The sequence below is a fragment of the Meriones unguiculatus genome, chromosome 10 (genome assembly GCF_030254825.1).
Source record: "Meriones unguiculatus strain TT.TT164.6M chromosome 10, Bangor_MerUng_6.1, whole genome shotgun sequence".
In the NCBI taxonomy this organism is placed as follows: Eukaryota; Metazoa; Chordata; class Mammalia; order Rodentia; family Muridae; genus Meriones; species Meriones unguiculatus.
Window position 1 is genome coordinate 64,617,106 of NC_083358.1, and position 17,743 is coordinate 64,634,848.

The 17,743-nt window shown below is 41.6% G+C and overlaps 1 protein-coding gene and 1 pseudogene across 4 annotated transcripts in view; both read right to left on the reverse strand.

The window, feature by feature from the left end:
* Unc5c (unc-5 netrin receptor C) overlaps window positions 1–17,743 on the reverse strand; it is a 355,465-nt gene that overhangs the window by 24,064 nt on the left and 313,658 nt on the right. For all 4 annotated transcript variants that reach the window (XM_060392629.1, XM_060392628.1, XM_060392626.1 and 1 more), the window contains 2 exons: window positions 10,215–10,383; window positions 7,759–7,992 (listed from right to left, as the gene is read on the reverse strand). In XM_060392629.1, the coding sequence (XP_060248612.1) occupies window positions 7,759–7,992; window positions 10,215–10,383 (403 nt within the window). The remainder of the gene's footprint in view (window positions 1–7,758; window positions 7,993–10,214; window positions 10,384–17,743) is intronic.
* Window positions 12,188–12,735, reverse strand: LOC110561306 (ATP synthase F(0) complex subunit C2, mitochondrial-like; annotated as a pseudogene).

Here is a 17,743-nt window from a genome sequence, read left to right on the forward strand (position 1 = left end):
TTAAGCCTCAGACCAGCCCCCAGTGACTGTGGTGGCTGTCTGTACAGTCGCATCTGCCTTCAGATTTAGTGAAACCTGCCCTGTTTTTATCCAGTCTTTATTCCTATGTTCAAACCTGCCCTGGTCATTGGGAATGAGAAGTTTCTCTCTGCTGCTGTGGCAATTGCCTCTGCCCCCAGCACAGCAGTGTGCCTGTACTCTACTAAAGCAGAGGCCAAAAAAGAGAGCAGCGGTCTTTGTCTCCTGTTCCCCGACAGCTTTCCAGCAGGCGGCTCTCAGTCCTGAACCTGCTGTCCTCACTTCTGGTCTTCAGGCTTCTGGCTGCTGAGCTGGGCAATGGGGAACAGCTGACTGTCATCCAGTCTCTTCCACCTGCTCAGGTCAATGTCACCTCATGCTACTTTCCCTTCCTGTGTTCACACTGGGGTGTTCTGCCCTCCCCCCAAATCTGTCTGCCCGCCTTCATCCTTTAATAATAATAAGGCTAGATGCCAGTGACCATGTGCAAACATTCTCCATCAAGTCTCTTCATTTCCAGGGCTCTGCCTGCTGTCCCAGCAGCTGCTGCTGCCACAGATGCATGAGCTGAGCTGCCACTTTCAGCCTGCTCAGTCAAGAAAGTTTGTGATGCTTTCAAAGCAGTGTGCCAAGGGTCCCTCTCAGCAGAGCGGCCATGCCATTTGTCTCCTTTGGGCATTCTTCTAATGAAAACAAGGATATACCTCACATGAAACATGTAACATGAAACAGGAACTTTCATATCACTCTAGTACTTGTGAGGTCTTGTTGAATTTCTCTTTACCCTTAATATGTTATTATTCAAATTCCATGTGAGCATTTCATAAGCAATTGCCATAAATTTAGGACAATACAAACTTTCCATCTTGTGCTGTCTAGACCAACAACCCAAACCAAGCATTAATATCTGCAATTAAGGTACATGAGGGCAGTCTTTGCTTCTGGAGACTTGTGGGGAGGGGGATTCAATCCCTTTCCCTTTCCCAGATTCGCTAGTCCGCTTGCTTTCTTATCTCATGAATTTCTCCCTCTTTCTTCAAATCCAACAATGAAACATCTGTCTCATCATTCCATGGTTATGATACCTGCTGACCACAGGTCAAATCAGCTCTCTACTTTGTAAAACACTGGTCATTATTTTATATCTACCCTGTCAAGGGGGAGCACAATCATATCTGCAAAGTCCCTATGCTGTGGAAAATGTTCACACATTCCATATTCAGAACAGCAATGCATACTATCTTCAGAGAGGTATTATTATGCTTAGCACAACTTCTTTTCTTCCTATGTTCCCTACAAAAGTAAATTCAGCAAGTAGATCATTTGCACAATATAGGAGAGGGCTTTTAAGTTAAAATCTCACAAGAAGCTGACAATGAGAAGATCAATTCTGAGACAGATCCCTATGACAACATCTGACCAGCTTGACTCCCATCAGAGAAGAAACATCCTGAAAGTAGACCACAATTAAACTTAACATCTTTGTTGTTTTATCACCTTCCAAATACTACAATAGTCTCAATGCCCATGTGGGGATGACTAATAGGCTCTAGTCTTAATTTTGTGCCAGAATTAATAACTTTATCCTTGAGTCTTCCAGAGGTCTGAGATAGAAACAATCATTGGAAGATTTAGCACATTTTTCTTGGTTTTATCTAATCTATGTATCATATGCATGGATACATTTATGTCAGAAGCCAGGACTCTGAGAGTTTAATACACAAGTCAGGTTAGCTCTGGGGTCAGCTGCTGCTTGCCATGAGGCAGTAGCAGATGGACAACAGTGGGTTGGCAACAGGTGGCGAGATGAAAACAAAGCCACCCACCCCCTCTCATAAGTTGCTTAGCAAGCCCAGCCCAGGAGGGCATTACACCATTGGCAACTGAGCATCATCCAAACTATTCTGTTCTTTCTACTTTTCAGTGTTTCTTTCCTTTTTATATTTCTCTTTTCCGGAGTTACTGTCTTCTCCTGGAGCCTACATTAGGGTGGTTGGGAACTAGACTAATCTGAGGGAGAGTTTTCTCTGTACCCAAGGACTCCAAAGTGGAAACCCAGATTGTGGTAATGTAATTTTTTTTTGATCTGGATCACAAATACATTTGTCAGAAACTCAATACACATTACTCATATAGAGTGAATGCAAATAACTTCTTTTAAGTTTTAAATTTCAGCATTTATTGAGGTCCTTTATTCTGAAGAGACATCTCTGATAGTGGAGAAGAAATTACTTATTTCTACATAGATGTATTTTTTTTCTCTCTGGGTGTTTTTTAACTTATTCCAAATATAACCTTGTTCTCTGTTAATTTCTGGTCTATTTATACTAGGATTTAAGTCTTTGCAAATAATGAAAGGAAAACATCATTTTTATTACTTTAATCACCCAAGGAGAAGGAGAGAAAAAGAAACTCACTGATACTCCAAACACCATCTTTTCAACATACGTGACCTCTGTATAGACTTTATTCCAAACTATTCTCACAGTTTTCAGAATCTTTATCTCTTTGTGTGAACTCAACCTCTACTTTGCTCCCTCTGGTCCCTCATGCATGTACACAGGGAGAAACCATCCTGAACAGTATATAAAAGATTCCTGCTGTCTTCCATTGGCCTTGACTTCTACCCCAGTAGTCACTGCTGGCATTCTGATTCTACATCAGTGCTTCCAAATTGCTAAGTGCAGCTTTTAAGTTTCAGGTGACCATTTTTGCTCTAGGGCTTAACAAAATTCAGAAACAAAAAGGCAGGCAGAAAGATGAAAGAATGCATTGGAGCTTATTGCGCTTGACTGACAAAGACTGACACATACTAATATAACCAGATTAAAAATATTTTAATACACCCAGAATTGTTAAAATATAATAATTAATATTCTTAGTATTCACACGCCAAAATTTTTTCTAATAGTATATAAGGATTAAGTAGCTATATCCACTGAAAATAAGTACTCCTCTGGACTTCCACCATAGTCTGATATTTCTGTTTTTCCACAATCTAGAAAGACTCTCTACATCAAGTTGTAACCTTATGAAAATATCAAGCCCTTTCAGACACAACACTGGGTACAAGTGTTAATTATAAGGAATTAGCTTAAAGCATAAACCAGAAAACAGACCTTCTTCCTCCCAGGGTCCAGATTTAGAGAAAAGAGACTATATCAAAGCCAGGGAGGCATAAGGGACCAGGTTGATGAAGTATCCATGGAGTAGGGAGATCATTGTTAGGCAAAACGATGGCTGTGATGTGATCAGAACACATGGGACATGGAAGAGGTTCCCAACAACTGCTATGTGAAATAGGATGCACTGGGAAAAGATGAATAAAAGGACAAGAGAATCAGGGCAGGCACTGTTTAGATTCGTCAGCTTGGGATTGTAATGGGCCTGATTGGAAATGAGCCTGAACAAAAAGAGAATTTGTTAATTTGTGAGCATCATTGGCGATGGGAATCTGGGCAGCCGGCTATAGCTCAATGTGAGCATATGTTTGAAATGAATTCTCTCTGGATATGGATAAAGATAGAAGAGGATTTTTAGATCAGGAGACCAGGGAAGGTTGAGTAAGCTTCCTCTAAAAGCCAGTGGTGGCTTAACTGTGACAGCGATGGAAGCTCATGTGGTTTCAGTCATGACACTGGGGGACGTGCTCAGATTGGAGATCCTGGCAAAGAAGATGTCACTGCTGAGACCAAAACATGAGCACATCTACATGGATAGATGGATGGATGGATGGATGGATGGATGGATGATGTGATGGAATGAAGACGAAAAATAAATGTATCTAGAACAACAATTCTGGGGCTAACACTGAATTTGAGAGAATGCGTGGAATAAAATAGGTTGAAAGAAAGTCCACAAGGCAGGTCCTGTTGGAGCTGCACTCAATGCAACTCAATGCGTAATGGACAACATGGGGGAAATCCAACCCACAAGTGGAGAGATGTCCCAGAGCAACTATGGTGTATGAGAACGAATCCAGCTTTTTCTCTCAGCCTTGTGGTTAATTAAGAGAATATGGCTTTACTACAGGCATTGGAAGGGAGGAAGAGCCATCTGGAGGTCCAGGAGTAGCTAAGGTGAGTAAGTGAAAGAATGGGGAGATGTATGATTTGAAGATGTCAAATGTTTGTTCAAGTTTCTAAGACCTTAACTGACTGCACGATATGCAGGAAACATTGAGGTATAACTCCATTCCCAGTCAAAGTAGCTCAGATCATTTGTAGAAAGACCCTGGAACAAAACCCCAGTAGATTTTTTTATAGGTACTGTGATAAAAAATTACTAAATGAGGAAGAGACCAAGAAAAGAGAAAACAGAGAAGAGAGAAGAAAGGACTGGGAAAGGTGATGCAAAAGAGCCTGGAAATGGAAAGATCACAAGACGAGCATAGAGATGCCAGACCAGCATTGAGAAACAGCAGGATGTGTGAGAAGAAGGTATGTTTCTGGTACTGGAGGGCCCTGTAGAAGTAATCAGCCTCCATGTTCCAATTCAAGTGTGGGTGAGGTAGTACAGACATGACTGAACTAATTGTCTCTTCGGAGTGTTGAGTAGACCGTTTACTTATTACCAGGATTTTGGTATTCCTGCATTATTAAAAGGCCAAAAGGTGCAAGAACGCCTCATCCATTATTCACATTTCTTTCCAGCTAAGTGCTGGGTCCCCAGATGCTGAGAATTTATAAATGTCTGTCTGGAAAGCACTGACCATGATGCAAACTGCTCTCGGGCTGTTTTCACTGCTGAAAGCAATCTGCTGGTCTTCTTTGCATTGACCATTTCCGTCCCTGTTCCATAATTAACATACCCAAATGTGGCTTTTGCAAAGCATTACATGTTTGCATAGATCTTTGTGTGTCTCTTGGGAAGGCAGGTCAGGAGATCCCGAGTACTGCTATGTCGGAATAGAAATTGTGTGGATGAAACATTTCAGATACCATCAATGTCTTTGGCCATGTGCCTCTTGTAATAATTTTGCATGGAATTGTTCAGAAGATTTGCTTTAATCAGATCCCATGGCCCTCCAACAAATACAGCTTTTCTCAAGAAGAGTTTAAACCTAGCTTGATTTGTATTCTGACAGTGCCTTAGAAGTATTGTACACATCCGCAAAGAGGATAAAAGAAACAAGCTGAAGCCTTACACAGAGCCACATTCACATTACTTATTTCCACATCAGGAAACCCAACAAGCTTAACCATTAAGAATATATGTAGTGACCAACAAGGTCCCTTCCTCTCCTGGAGACCATGCTGGCTGCATCTACCTTGAGAACTGCCCAGGGCCTATGGCTGCTCATTTGTCGACAACTGCCTTACTGTCATCTCTGAGATTGCTTCCCAGATGTCCTGACCTGTAACCTCCATTTTTTTCCACAATCCAAAATCATTCTCTGGATAGAAACTGTAGAAAGAAATACCCTGACACTCAGAAAATGTTCTTCCCTTGGCTTTCTTGACTCTTTTCACTCTCATTTTCCTCCCTTGGGTACTCTAATTTCCATTGGCTGGCAGGCCTTCCTGCTTCCATATCATGGTAGCCTCTCCTTGGTCCATGGCTGGCTTTTTAATCAAGTTAGTTCCATAGACCAATTGCAGTTAACTTCCCACACTTGAGGTTTGCTTTCTCTGTACCACTGCCATGTGACCAAGAACCAATGAAACTTTCCTGACTTTGGGAGGCCACATCTGTCAAGTAGAAATAATTATACCTTATGGGGCTAGTACAGAGAGTGAATGAGTTAATAAAAATATGTAGAAATTTGCCTGGCATTCAGAAGCACTCAGTAATAGTCACTATTTTTATTTTTGAACTCTTCTTGTTGGATATTTTCCCTTCTAACCCTGGTTGACAAATATCAACATGATATCACTGATGCCTGAATTTCTACATTGGGATCCATTGTCTGTTCAGAAAACCAGACCCATATATGATTATTTGGAAAGTGTGTGTTATTTTAAAACTGCTACCCCCCATAATAATCCTACATATTTACGGAGTGTAGTATGTTGTCAAAGAATGAGACTCATATTGCACATTCTGACTTTGATATGTATTTTGAAGAAGTTGATATTTTCGCATCAGGCAATAGAAGAACAGACACCAAAAGCTAAGCAGGGACAAAGGAGGAGGGGAACAGAGACTGTGGGACACATAAACCACATAAATATATCAAATTGTCCCTCGGATATCTTTGGATGCCAGACGTAGGCCCCTAACTCAGTAGTCCATAAGTAAAAGCACTATTGCTGGCAAATGTTTGTGTTATCCAAAATCAATAGCTGATAATGTACTCCACAGAGTCGGAGTTTCAAGAGATTGGACCCTTGGAAGGTAATTAGATGACGAGGGTAAGGCTCACCTGAATAAGATAGATGCCATTATAAAAGAGACTCCATAGACCTTCCTAGCCATCTCTCTACCCCGTAAAAGCACAGCAAGAGACTGGCTGTCTAAAACCTGGAAGAAGCCTTTACTAAAGTTCAATCCTGATGAGTCCCTCACAATGGGCTTCCAGCTTCCAGCATAGTGAGGAATAACTGTCTACATTTAGGTCACCAAGTCCATGGTATGTATCATAGTACCATGAATTGACAAAGTCACAAAGCCACCCACTCTAGACTTTGCCATTGTTAGAAGAGATCATTGTTAGAAGTTTGATCTTCCAATACTTAAGTGCCAGTCACCATGCTGCTTGGTCAAGACCCGTTTCCTTCCTCTTATTTTTCTTATATCACAACAGCTTTGCCACATCCCCTTATTAACTTGACACTGCCTACTGAAGTCAGAGTCAGGGGTCTAATGCATATTTGCAGTCATGCCTTGCTCCTGCTTAAACCTCTGTAGACTCTGTAGGGTCTCTCTGATAGCTAAGGTTTACCTTATGCAAAGATGCTTTTGTCCTCAGTCTACTGGTATAAAACATCAATTACTACTCATTTTTGTGTGTCTTTGTCCTTTTCCCAATATCTAGACATCTTGAATGTTTTTTTCCTATCAAGGGTGCTTAAAACCTTAACTTCCATTATGACAAGACTCAAATGTTAGCTCTTGTTCAGATTTTCTTAGAATACTATGTAGCTTCCCATCTGAACTCATACAAAATGTTGCATCTCAGCTGTGACATTCATCACGTTCTGGCTTATCTCCTCAACTCTGGCACACTTCCTTTATTCCTCCTTCTAGATCATAACTTCTTCAAAGGCACTTATTATATCCCTTAAAGCTTCAAATGGGATAAAACGAATGGCAATAATCACACCAGGAATTAAGCTCATTTATTCTGCAAAGCAGCAGCCTGTTGTCAAATGCTAACCCTCTCTCTCACAGCCCTCGTAAAAAGAATGGGAAAGCATATAAATGAAGTAGCACACAAGAGGAACATACAGTGTGAGCAATTACGCCAATTTCTTTTATAGGAAGAAAGCAGCTGAGATAAACACGGAAGCAGATTATTTACCGTCCACGGGCTTCGTTGCCAAATTATTCTACATTTTTCATTAAAAAAGCTCAAGTAAGATAAACAAAAGTAGCCCCGGGGAGGAATCAGCACCGAGAAAATAGCTTATCTATCAGCATGGCCACTGAGATAGATCTATCTGTGTAACTGCTTCCTCTGGGACACAAAGCATGTGTCTGCACACCTGCCCAGAGCCACACCTCCAGGTGTGCAAGGCCACTCCAGACCCGAGAGTCCAGGTGAGGGCGAAGAGGGCAGATCAGGTGTGAAACACTCACCTTCAGGGCATCCTGTGTGTCGTCCAGGCAGTAGACTCTGATGCTGTACTCCAGGGAAGAACAGCAGAGTGGCCCAAAGATGGCCAGTTTCAGGCGCTTGGCAGCTGCTTTGGTGGTGGACTGCCCCACCAGGGCGTAGGTGCTAAGGCTCTCGGTGAGGATGTGACAAGCCTCTGCATCCAACTGAATGTAACAGGGGGTTGTGAAGTTTTCCTCTCCAACCACCACCACATCCTGTGAACGAGAGGGAAGCACACGTGGCTAAGCTACCAGGGACATGTGCCAGGCACCATGGTTGGTGCTGGATAAAATGGGAATATGTCCCTGACTTCTGGTTCCACTTTCACAAACTTTGTGATATCTGTTTGCATTCTCCAGCATCAGCTCTCTGTCTCATTGTCTGTACACTGATGTGATTACTGACATTCTATCCTCGAATCTGTATGAAAACCCAGAAGACAATAGTAAATTATTCCTTTTATTTCAGTATAACTAAGCTTATTCACAGTGTCTGAGAATTTTATGATTTAATCTTACAATCTTTTATTTAATCTGAAAGTGCAAAGTATTGAGGTACCACCATAGCATGTCAACCTTTCCCCAAGAATTGACATCTAAAAATAATTAGAGGACATTATACAATACTACTGTGCTTTCTTTTCCAAAATCGTATTACAGTGATTTCTCAGAATAGTATACTTTCCCCTATAAAACCCCAGCTCTCAGGATCTGCACAAGGTGAGCTCTGGCAGGCACACACTGCCTTTTTACACACTTCTCTGCTACTCTGCTACTTACGTATTCCACTAAACAGTTCGTTACTTTAGACATAAAAATATTCAGTAAGAAATAAGTAGAAGTGATGATTTTTGTAAAAAATAATTGCTAATTCAACCATGTTTTGGTCTACTGCCATGTAACTAAACGGCTTAATTTATATACTAACGAAAAGGGAGAATCAGGTTGATAAGCCAAGGGTCAACATTCCACATGCTCCCAGGGCAGGAGGTAGGGTGGAAGGTGATAAGACATGCTGGAGACTGAAAAGATACAGCATGCGGCTGGGTTATGCATTCAGTGCCCCCTGAGCTCATCCAATGGGACCGCAGGCTCATGGCTAGCAGAGCCATGATTTACCACAGACAAGTACACATTCTGATTTTTATGTGGTCTCCCAACTTTTTAAGTAATTCAGATTGAGAATGATGGGTAGGAAATAAAACACATGCCTGAACATGATTCAATCTCTGAATTAGGTCATTTTGTTTCCAGAGAGCAGGAGTCACTTCCACAAGGCTTTCTAGTGTGCCCCAGCGAGTCTAAGTCATGGTGGGTTGTGAACTACTCAAAAAAGTGAGTGAATGAGATTTAGTTTCCAGGTCTGGATAAAGACATGAAAGAAGTAGCCACCTCAGGTGGTAGCTTATTGGTTAGGCCTTATGGTATCATCTGAGATATGATGAGCTCTGTTTTAATAAACTCAGGGAAATGATATTTTGAAGTGAATATGATTGAATCGTACGCTGATGAGAAAAGGCAGCTCAAGGCCTTTCAGTCTATTCCAGGTCCCAGGACACTGGAGAAAGGAGGACCTGGACGCAGAGTTTAGAATATCTGTGGCCAACAGTGGACACCATGGGCCAAGCCTGTTGTAAGAGTTTGCACGAAAATATTCCTTGTACTTTGCTGGACTCTGAGCTCACCATTCTATCATTATTAGCATCAGTTAGCCCCAGAAATGGAAAAGGCATTCAGCAAAGAATCTTGCAAACAATTAAGAGAGGACCATTTAAGTCTGTTTAAAGACTCTAGTTAATGCGTAACCCCAAACTCAGTCCTAGATGTAGTGTTCTGATAAGGCATGATTCCCTGGTATGGTCAAGTGTAGCCAATGTTTGTAGAAAGAAAAAAATCTAGTTAATCCCAGAATACCAGGCTTTGCTACTAAGGCAGGTTTTTTTTTGTTTTTTTTTTTTCTAAAATATTATAGCCTTAAGCTTTCATGTATGTCTTTATACTTTCTTTGCTAAAAATACCACAAGTGATTATATTGTAACTTCACATTTTGCATATGTAAATTTTATATAAATATACATTTATACTATCATTTACATAAGTATTTGATAAAGATATTCTTGAGAGACAGATGCTAAATGAAGAGTTCTGATGCAAGTTCCGATGATCCCTCCGTCCCTCTTTTCCCAACATGTGGTGCCTGTACTTCTCACAGTGGGGTTGCTGGGACATCTGATCATCCTTCTATCTGTGTGCTGATCTTGAACATCCCCTTCCTTTTGCCCACCAGGCAGACGATAGAGAAGTAGGTGCTGGTCTTTTGTCTCTCATTTTGAGCGTGAGCTAAAGGCCATCATGCTTTGCTTTAGAAATAAAGGTCTCCCCTTCTTGCCTCAGTGATGGACATGGGAGACCCAATTCTCCCACAGATGCTCACTCACCTCCCATTGTCCCTGAACTGCTTGGTTTTTAAGCTGGATCTTCCAGTCCTCGGTGTTTGGGTCTGCACAGTGATGCAGAGTGAGGATGACAGGGCGCGTCAAGAGAGCTCCAGGAGGCCCACAGCTCACCACAGGGGTCAGGAGGGTCTGTGAGTCTTCCATGGGAGGTCTGCAGGGAGAGCAGAGAACCATACCAGTGACATTTCCATAGTATTAATGCACTGTGTCATCCCTGAGATCTAAAGCTGGACAAACAGTGCAAATCTCTTCCTCATAACACTTGGGTAGGGGTGGGTATGGGGCAGTAAGACAAAAATAAATGGATGCCATGTTCTCTACAGACAGGCTTTCATCTTGTAAGACTAGTTCTGACAGCAGAGCACCTCTTTGCCAGCGTGTCTTTGATCCCCATCCTCAGACATAAGACGGCCTTGGGTAACTTCCTCTAAATCCGTGCTCTGATACTTTCAGGATGGAATGAGCAAGAACAGAATCCTTATGAAGTTACATAACCAGCTTTTCTGATAACTCTCACCACTGGTCTCACAGCATTTTAAATACTTTTGTGTTTTCAGGGCCTAACTTGAAAAATACTTCAAAAAACTCACTTCAGAATGAGGACACCCTAGAGCTAAACTTAGTCCAAATGACTTTCAGGCATAATTCAGGCTGGTATAGCAAATTCATTCTTTCAAATGTGAGCAGAAAGAATATAGAAAGGAACTTCTATAGCAAGTTAAAATGAGATTACATCACTTATGTATTTCATACACAAAAAAATCTGGTCGTAAGGGACTCAAAGATGCAAACTATCCTTCCTTGCTTCCTTTCTTCCTTTCCATTCTTTTCTTTCTTTCCTAAACTGTCAATCTGTTTCATTTACATGACTAAACAACAAGCAAATGAACTAATTAGTCCAAGCTGCCAATTAGTATGTGAGGAAGTCATTCCAAAGTTCTTGAGGTTGTTTAACTCTCTTACAGCTCACAGTTGCTTTTCTGTGATTAGACTAAAAGTGAGCTTCTCAAGACTTCTCACACTGACTCACTGCCAGAGAGCATGGCTACAAAAGTTACAGGCCCGTGAAATTTTAGGATTTCTCCCCACCCAGGACAAGAGGCTAATTACTACACAACTGACGTGTGATTAGTGTCTTAGACATATCCAAAGTTATAGACCACAGTTACTGCAACATCATTCATTCATTACCAACTCACATTATAATCTGCCACATTGACCATGATCTGCCTTCTAGACATTTCTTTCTACATGTCCTTGACCTGCTAATTAGCCTTATTTCTATCATGTATTTGGAAATCAATTTATATCTTCATTCTCCATTTTTCCAATGTCATCTGTCTCTCTCCTAATGCTTTTTTCTTCAAGTTCGTAAGGAAGTTGTCAGTGATGGTGTTCATTGAATTAGGAATCCTGAAATCAATCCAAACCTTATGTGTAGAGCACATGAGGTCTGCTATTTTGTTTAATGTTTATGTATATATAGTCACACATTACAAAATCATTGCATTGGATTATTGTCAGTCGAGTAACAACTTATAAATATTATGTATCAGGCTCCAGTTAAGAGGGGATGATGACAATATTATTATTAAAAATCTTTTTAAAAAGTAGGCAGGAGAGCCACTGGAAGCCAAGTAATTTTTTAAAGCTAAGCCCTCAAATATTCCTATCGTAAGTGTTCTTAGGCTATATATAATCTTGCACTGGTAAGTGGCTTTCACATCTAGACATATTTGTGTTTTAAATTTTGCTTTAGTAGATACGGTATACAGTTCTTCTTTTTTTCCCCATCTTATTAATATAGTATTTATTTGTCTTCTCTGTCAAATCCTGAGCCAAGCTCTTCCCCAAGACTTCCTAGGGACGTACAGAAACAGGTGCATACAGGGCAGAGGAGAACATAACAGAACAGAACAACAGAACTATGGGAGGTGGAATTGGAGACCACTGCTTCACATGGCAAAGAAGATGAGAAAGGCCAACATTAGGCAAAAGAGCCCCATAGCCTCTGAGAGGGCAAATCCCAGAATCATATAGGAGAAGAGCTGTTGTTTCAGGGAAGGGTTCCTGGCATAGCCAATGATGAGGCTCCATAAAACAGTCCCAGTCCCAGCCCCAGAGCCAGCTACCCCAACTGTAGCGGCCCCAGCCTGAAAGAACTTGGTGGCTATGTCTATGTCCCTTGAAATGGTGCTGGCTTGGAAGCAGCAGCTAGAGATGAGTGAGGTCAGAGGCTGCTGGACTGCCAAGCTGCTGAGGCCCCCATCTCTTGGCACCCGTGGTCACTTCAACTCCACAGTGGAGAGGGGACGACTCAGCATTTGAGAGATGCTCCTGATCAAGGAATGGGAAGAGAGCAGGCAAACACTTTCAGGGGTGAGGGGCCAAGGCAGGAGAGCTGCTCCCAGGGTAGAGAAGACAGAAAGGGCCAGTATATAGTTCTTAATGCTATGCTATTTCTCCAAATGTTGTTTATCTCCCATAGTCTACTGACCTTCATGATTGGATATGTCTTCCATTTTTGTGTTCATTATAATTACTGCCAACATTATAACACAAGAATAAGACAAGAATATGAACTTTCCAAGGTCACCACTTGCAGCCTCTCTCTCATCAGACATCAATACCTCCAGGTTATTTAGCTCAACCAAATATAAATCCATTAAAATGCACATCTCAGGGACATCCTTCTGTCTTATTCATGTGGACATTTAAAAGGACACATCAAACTCTTCTATAATAGCAGTGACTACCTGAAATTGATTTGTCTCTTATTGTTACCTATGGTTTATGTATTATTTATCACATCGTCTAGAGTTAGTAAATATCAATGCCCTACCCCCATCTAATGCTGCATAAATGAACAGAGATGAATGAATGATGGCAGCTATTATTGTTTTTAACATTGTTAGGAGATAATTTTTTACAGATTTATTATGATGCTTGTCTGCAGTTTCCCTGGAAGATAAAGATGTCTACCTCTGAAGGGAATGATATGTAGGACTACGTCTTATCTAAAAAAAGAGCTTCTTCGTGTTTTGTGGTCCTGTATTAAAACTGTGTAGCTATCACCTGATCCCCTCTGAAATACTCCTGAACTTCAGCTCAGGAGACTAATACAAAATCAATGATGATCTAGAACAGGCCATCATTGTGACTGATGAGCTTTCTGACCTAAAAACTTGTGCCTTCTATCAGTACTGACACAACAGTGACAGCTCACATGATAGCTCATAAGTGAGGGCAGACATTAAAGCCTTCACAGTTGCCAGTTAACACTGTCCCCAAAGCTTACAGTTTGATCTTCATTGTCCTTAAGAATCCTGACCCTCCCTCCTTCCCTCCTTCCCAGGAGCACACCAACTTCTGGACTGTCCTTTCATTCTCCCACGAGGAAGCCTCAAACAAGCTTTGATTACTTCCAGTCCTTTAATATCCCGCATAACATGTTTCCTTTATTAAGTCTACAATTTCCCAGGCACCTGGAGGATGTACTTATATTTGGAATCATAAGGTTTCTGGCAATAGCTTGAGACTTCAATACTATCCTTTCTACCACTTTGGTTTTTATTTTCTCTTAACACATTTTGTCTTCTTTTGTCTAAACTCCCTGACCCCTGTATAACATATGTGAAGCTTTGCTTTCATTTTGTCATGATTAATATTCCATTATCTGCCTTTGGCAGTGACTTTATTGTGGCCTAATACCACTTTTCCTACCAGGAGAGAAATAAGCTTTTAATGGTTGTGTTCCTGGGGCTTGTACCTACCTTTAACTTGCAAGTGTACCCTGAGAGGTAAACAGTCGACTGTACAAGGAGGGACCTCAAAGGGACCCATCTCAAGTGGCCCCAGCAGAGAGTGGAGGTCTGTCTCTCAGGCTGGTGTCAGCAGCCTGTGCTTGGAGAAGGGAAGGAGGGGCTTCCTCTCACTGCCCATGAACATATGGGAGAGGAATCCTCCTGCTGGGTTGGAACATTGTCAGCTGGACACTGTCTGAGCACACCCGTGGCATGCAGTAGTGATGGACACTGCTCTTGGAAGAGGGAGACCAAATGAACGGTGGTGGGAGGAGGGGGAATGAATGTCAAGTGAGTGTCAAAAGAATTTATTAACTCAGTGAGGTGCAAAACTGTAATGAATAGGGAAGTGAAGAAGATGGAGTGGAATCCATAATGGGGTGAAAAACAAAGAAGTAACACTCTTGTACGTTTCTACAATGAAGGAAGCAGCTTCCATCACGTATGAAAGGAGAGACTTAGGTAAACATTAACTATATTAAACCAAGGGCCAGAAGTGTCTAAATTCACACAGCCGTTACTTACATAAAGGAAGGGTTTTCAAAGCATACCGAGCCAAATAGTAGAAACTAAATGTAAGCCTCACCTATGGTTTTGTATGTCCAACGAGCTATCTGAGTTACACAAGCAAACAGTCTCTACATATTAATTGCAGATGACAGGGAAGTGAGCACAGAAACAAAAGTTAGCTACAGGAACAGCAGTTAAGTAGAAGATCAGTAAAGTCTGAGATAAAAAATTTTGAAGTGTTCCAAAAACAAGCACACAAAGAAAAACCTAACAAGATTAAAATCAGGTTAATAACTCCTCAGGTCCCAGTGTTCCTAGGACAAAGTTCATGAGGAGGAGAAGCTGGTTTTTTGTTGGAGAGATTTGCTTTCAGCTGCTGGTGGCTATTATCAGAGAGAAGACCATGCAGAAGAGCATCATGGGAAAATGCTCCTGCGAGCAGCAGCTTTAGCTGCCCATGCACACCTGCAAGGTAAGGTGATCACGTGACCCCTTTCCAGAGGAGGAAGCCAGAGACATGAACACACTTCCAGAGGATGCAGGGCCAATGATCAGCACCACCAGATCTCACAAGCAAATCGTTTCACTTCTTTCCCACTGGTCTACATAGGCTTGCTGACCATGAGCTTAGGGACGGTTTGAAAAGAATCTGCCTTCATCTGCCTCTGTGCCTTCTGTGAATGCAAGCCTTTCTGTCAGGTCCCTCAGGGTGACAATCACATGCCAGGCTCAGGTGTCTTTTAAAGCACACGCCTTCCCACATAACGGGCAATTTGAAATGTTTGCACTCTGGTGTTCCTGACAGGGAATATCCAACTTGCTTCCTGTCAAAAGCTCAATTGAGGAAAAAAAATAAATAAACGAAAGCCATTCTGAAGGGCATGTTGCCATTTTCCCAGACAGACAGAGTCTGTCCCTAGATTAAGTAAGAACAACTATGCACTGTGCTCTGGGCTGAATCCTTGTGGAATTATTTTACTGAGTGTAAACTTTGTACCACTACAGTCTGCTTCCCTTGGGAATCATTAATACAAACAGTCTTTAAACTCATTGCCACTTTTATCTCAGGATCTTAGTGACTCAAAATGTGTTCTTTATGAGGAAGCAGAGAGAAAAGAAATGGACTACTTCTAGCTATATTGTTCCTGCGGATCTGAAAGCTTAGTGAAGCCTTTTTTTTTCTTTTTTCCTTTTTCTTTTTTTTTCTTCTTCCTTCCTTCTTTATTGAGACAGATTTTTGCTATAGCTTGTGCTGGCCTTGAACTCGTGAATTTCTTGTCTCAGTGTTGTGAGCACTAAAGTTTCAGACATGTATCATGCAGCTGGCTACCTTTCTCCCTGGAAGCAATGGAATAGTCAATTTATTATCTATCCCAGGAAACTCATTATGCTACTAACTTATATTCCTACTGCCCACCTGACTTTATCCATACATCACTACACATTTTAGGGTATACATGGATATATATGGTCTTTTCATTACCTCATCACGAATTCATACTTCAGACTAGTTACATAGATTTTACCAAAAGAAGAATGCTAAAGACTACCAACATACTATAGTTGACAAACTTAGTAGTTTCAAAAACGGTTCTTCCTTATTATTTACATTTCAATTTTAGTATCACCACTGTCAACCACCTCTTTAATTTTGATTTTTAGGATCCTCTTATACCAGACAGGTGGGTTGGTACACTCCTGTAATCCTAGCACTCAGGGAGGCAAAGGCAAGTAGAACTCTGTGAGTTTGAAGCCAGCCTGGTCAAAAAAGCCAGTCCAGGACACAGTCCAAGGCTACACAGGGAAACCCTGTCCCAATAAAAACAAAAGGAAAAAAAAAAAGAAGAAGATTCTCTTACATCATGGCTTACAAGGATACCTTATACTTAGTTACCCTTTAGTTCAAAATATTCTCAGTGAAGAGCTAGCATATATTACCCCTGAGTCAGATATGAACCATGTGCCCACCTTATCCTTTCACGTTTAGTTTCATTAAAAATAAATGGGAATTTTCCCATCACCCCCACCCCCAATACCTCCCACCATTCTGTCTTCAACATATTCTACACCCCCTCTCCCCCCAACATTTCTGGCTAGTTAATAAAGAAAACAAAACAAAACTTTTTTGCTCTATAGTAATTTTCACTTTTTACTTCCCTGTCTTGAGGCCTGCCACACTCCTCTCTCACCTGTCTACAGCCCAACCCAACCGAGAACCTTCAGGAAGACCTACTGCTCCCTCTTCCAGCAGGTCACACCAGCAGCCAGCACTTCACTCTTTAAAAAAGTGTTAGTCCTGTGTCATTAAGCTGTCCATAAACTTCCTGTGGCTCTCCACAGTCTACATAGAGAGTCCTGTTCATTTTCACACCTGGAATTTCCGAACTGATTAGTCCTTTTGGCTGACTGATTGAAGAAATTATGAGGCAGTACAGGATACAGGGGAAAAAAATAAAAGAGAATTTAACTTTCAGATCTCAAACTACTTTGCCCACAAGACCTGATAAAGAATGACCTTTTGGTCTCAATGAGATTTAAAAAATAAATCATTATAGAAACAAGACAGAAAGGACCACATTCCTACATGAGCCATAGAAATTGTATTCGTGGGGAAAACTGAGGTTTTGTGGTTTTTCCAGAGCTGTGCAAAGTAGGGGAGGAAGAAATCCCTGCAAAGTCAGCCTCCCAACTCTTCACCTTCTTTGGTCAGACATGGTTTGTTCTGTCTCTGGCTCATTTAGGCCAAGCATCTGCCAGCCTGTGCTGTGCATAGAGAACATTCAGTAATGATGGGGCCCGTTTGTCACATTCACTGTGCCACATGTAATTAAGTTCACGCCTCCCTTCAGACAACTCCCATCAGCAGATGACCAGCTGGGTGCCATCCAGCTGGAAACAGCCAGTTCTGGATGCAATGAAAGGAATCAGACAGAAAGAAAAAAAGAAATGGAGAAAAAGAGTGTTCCCGGTTCCACCACAAATGCCTTCAGCTGTCACATATCTCCTCATCTCCTTGCCCCAACTTCTCAGACAACTTTCATCTGAACTGCTTGAAGATCATGAAGGTCTTCACTGAGCATTGGCAAGTATAGGCAAATGTATGGTGATGAGAAGGTGGAGGAGGGGGTTTTGGAGCGGTGTACATGGGAAGGATGCCCCTTGGAAAGCAAAAGAGCTCTGGGCTCACATGAACTTGGG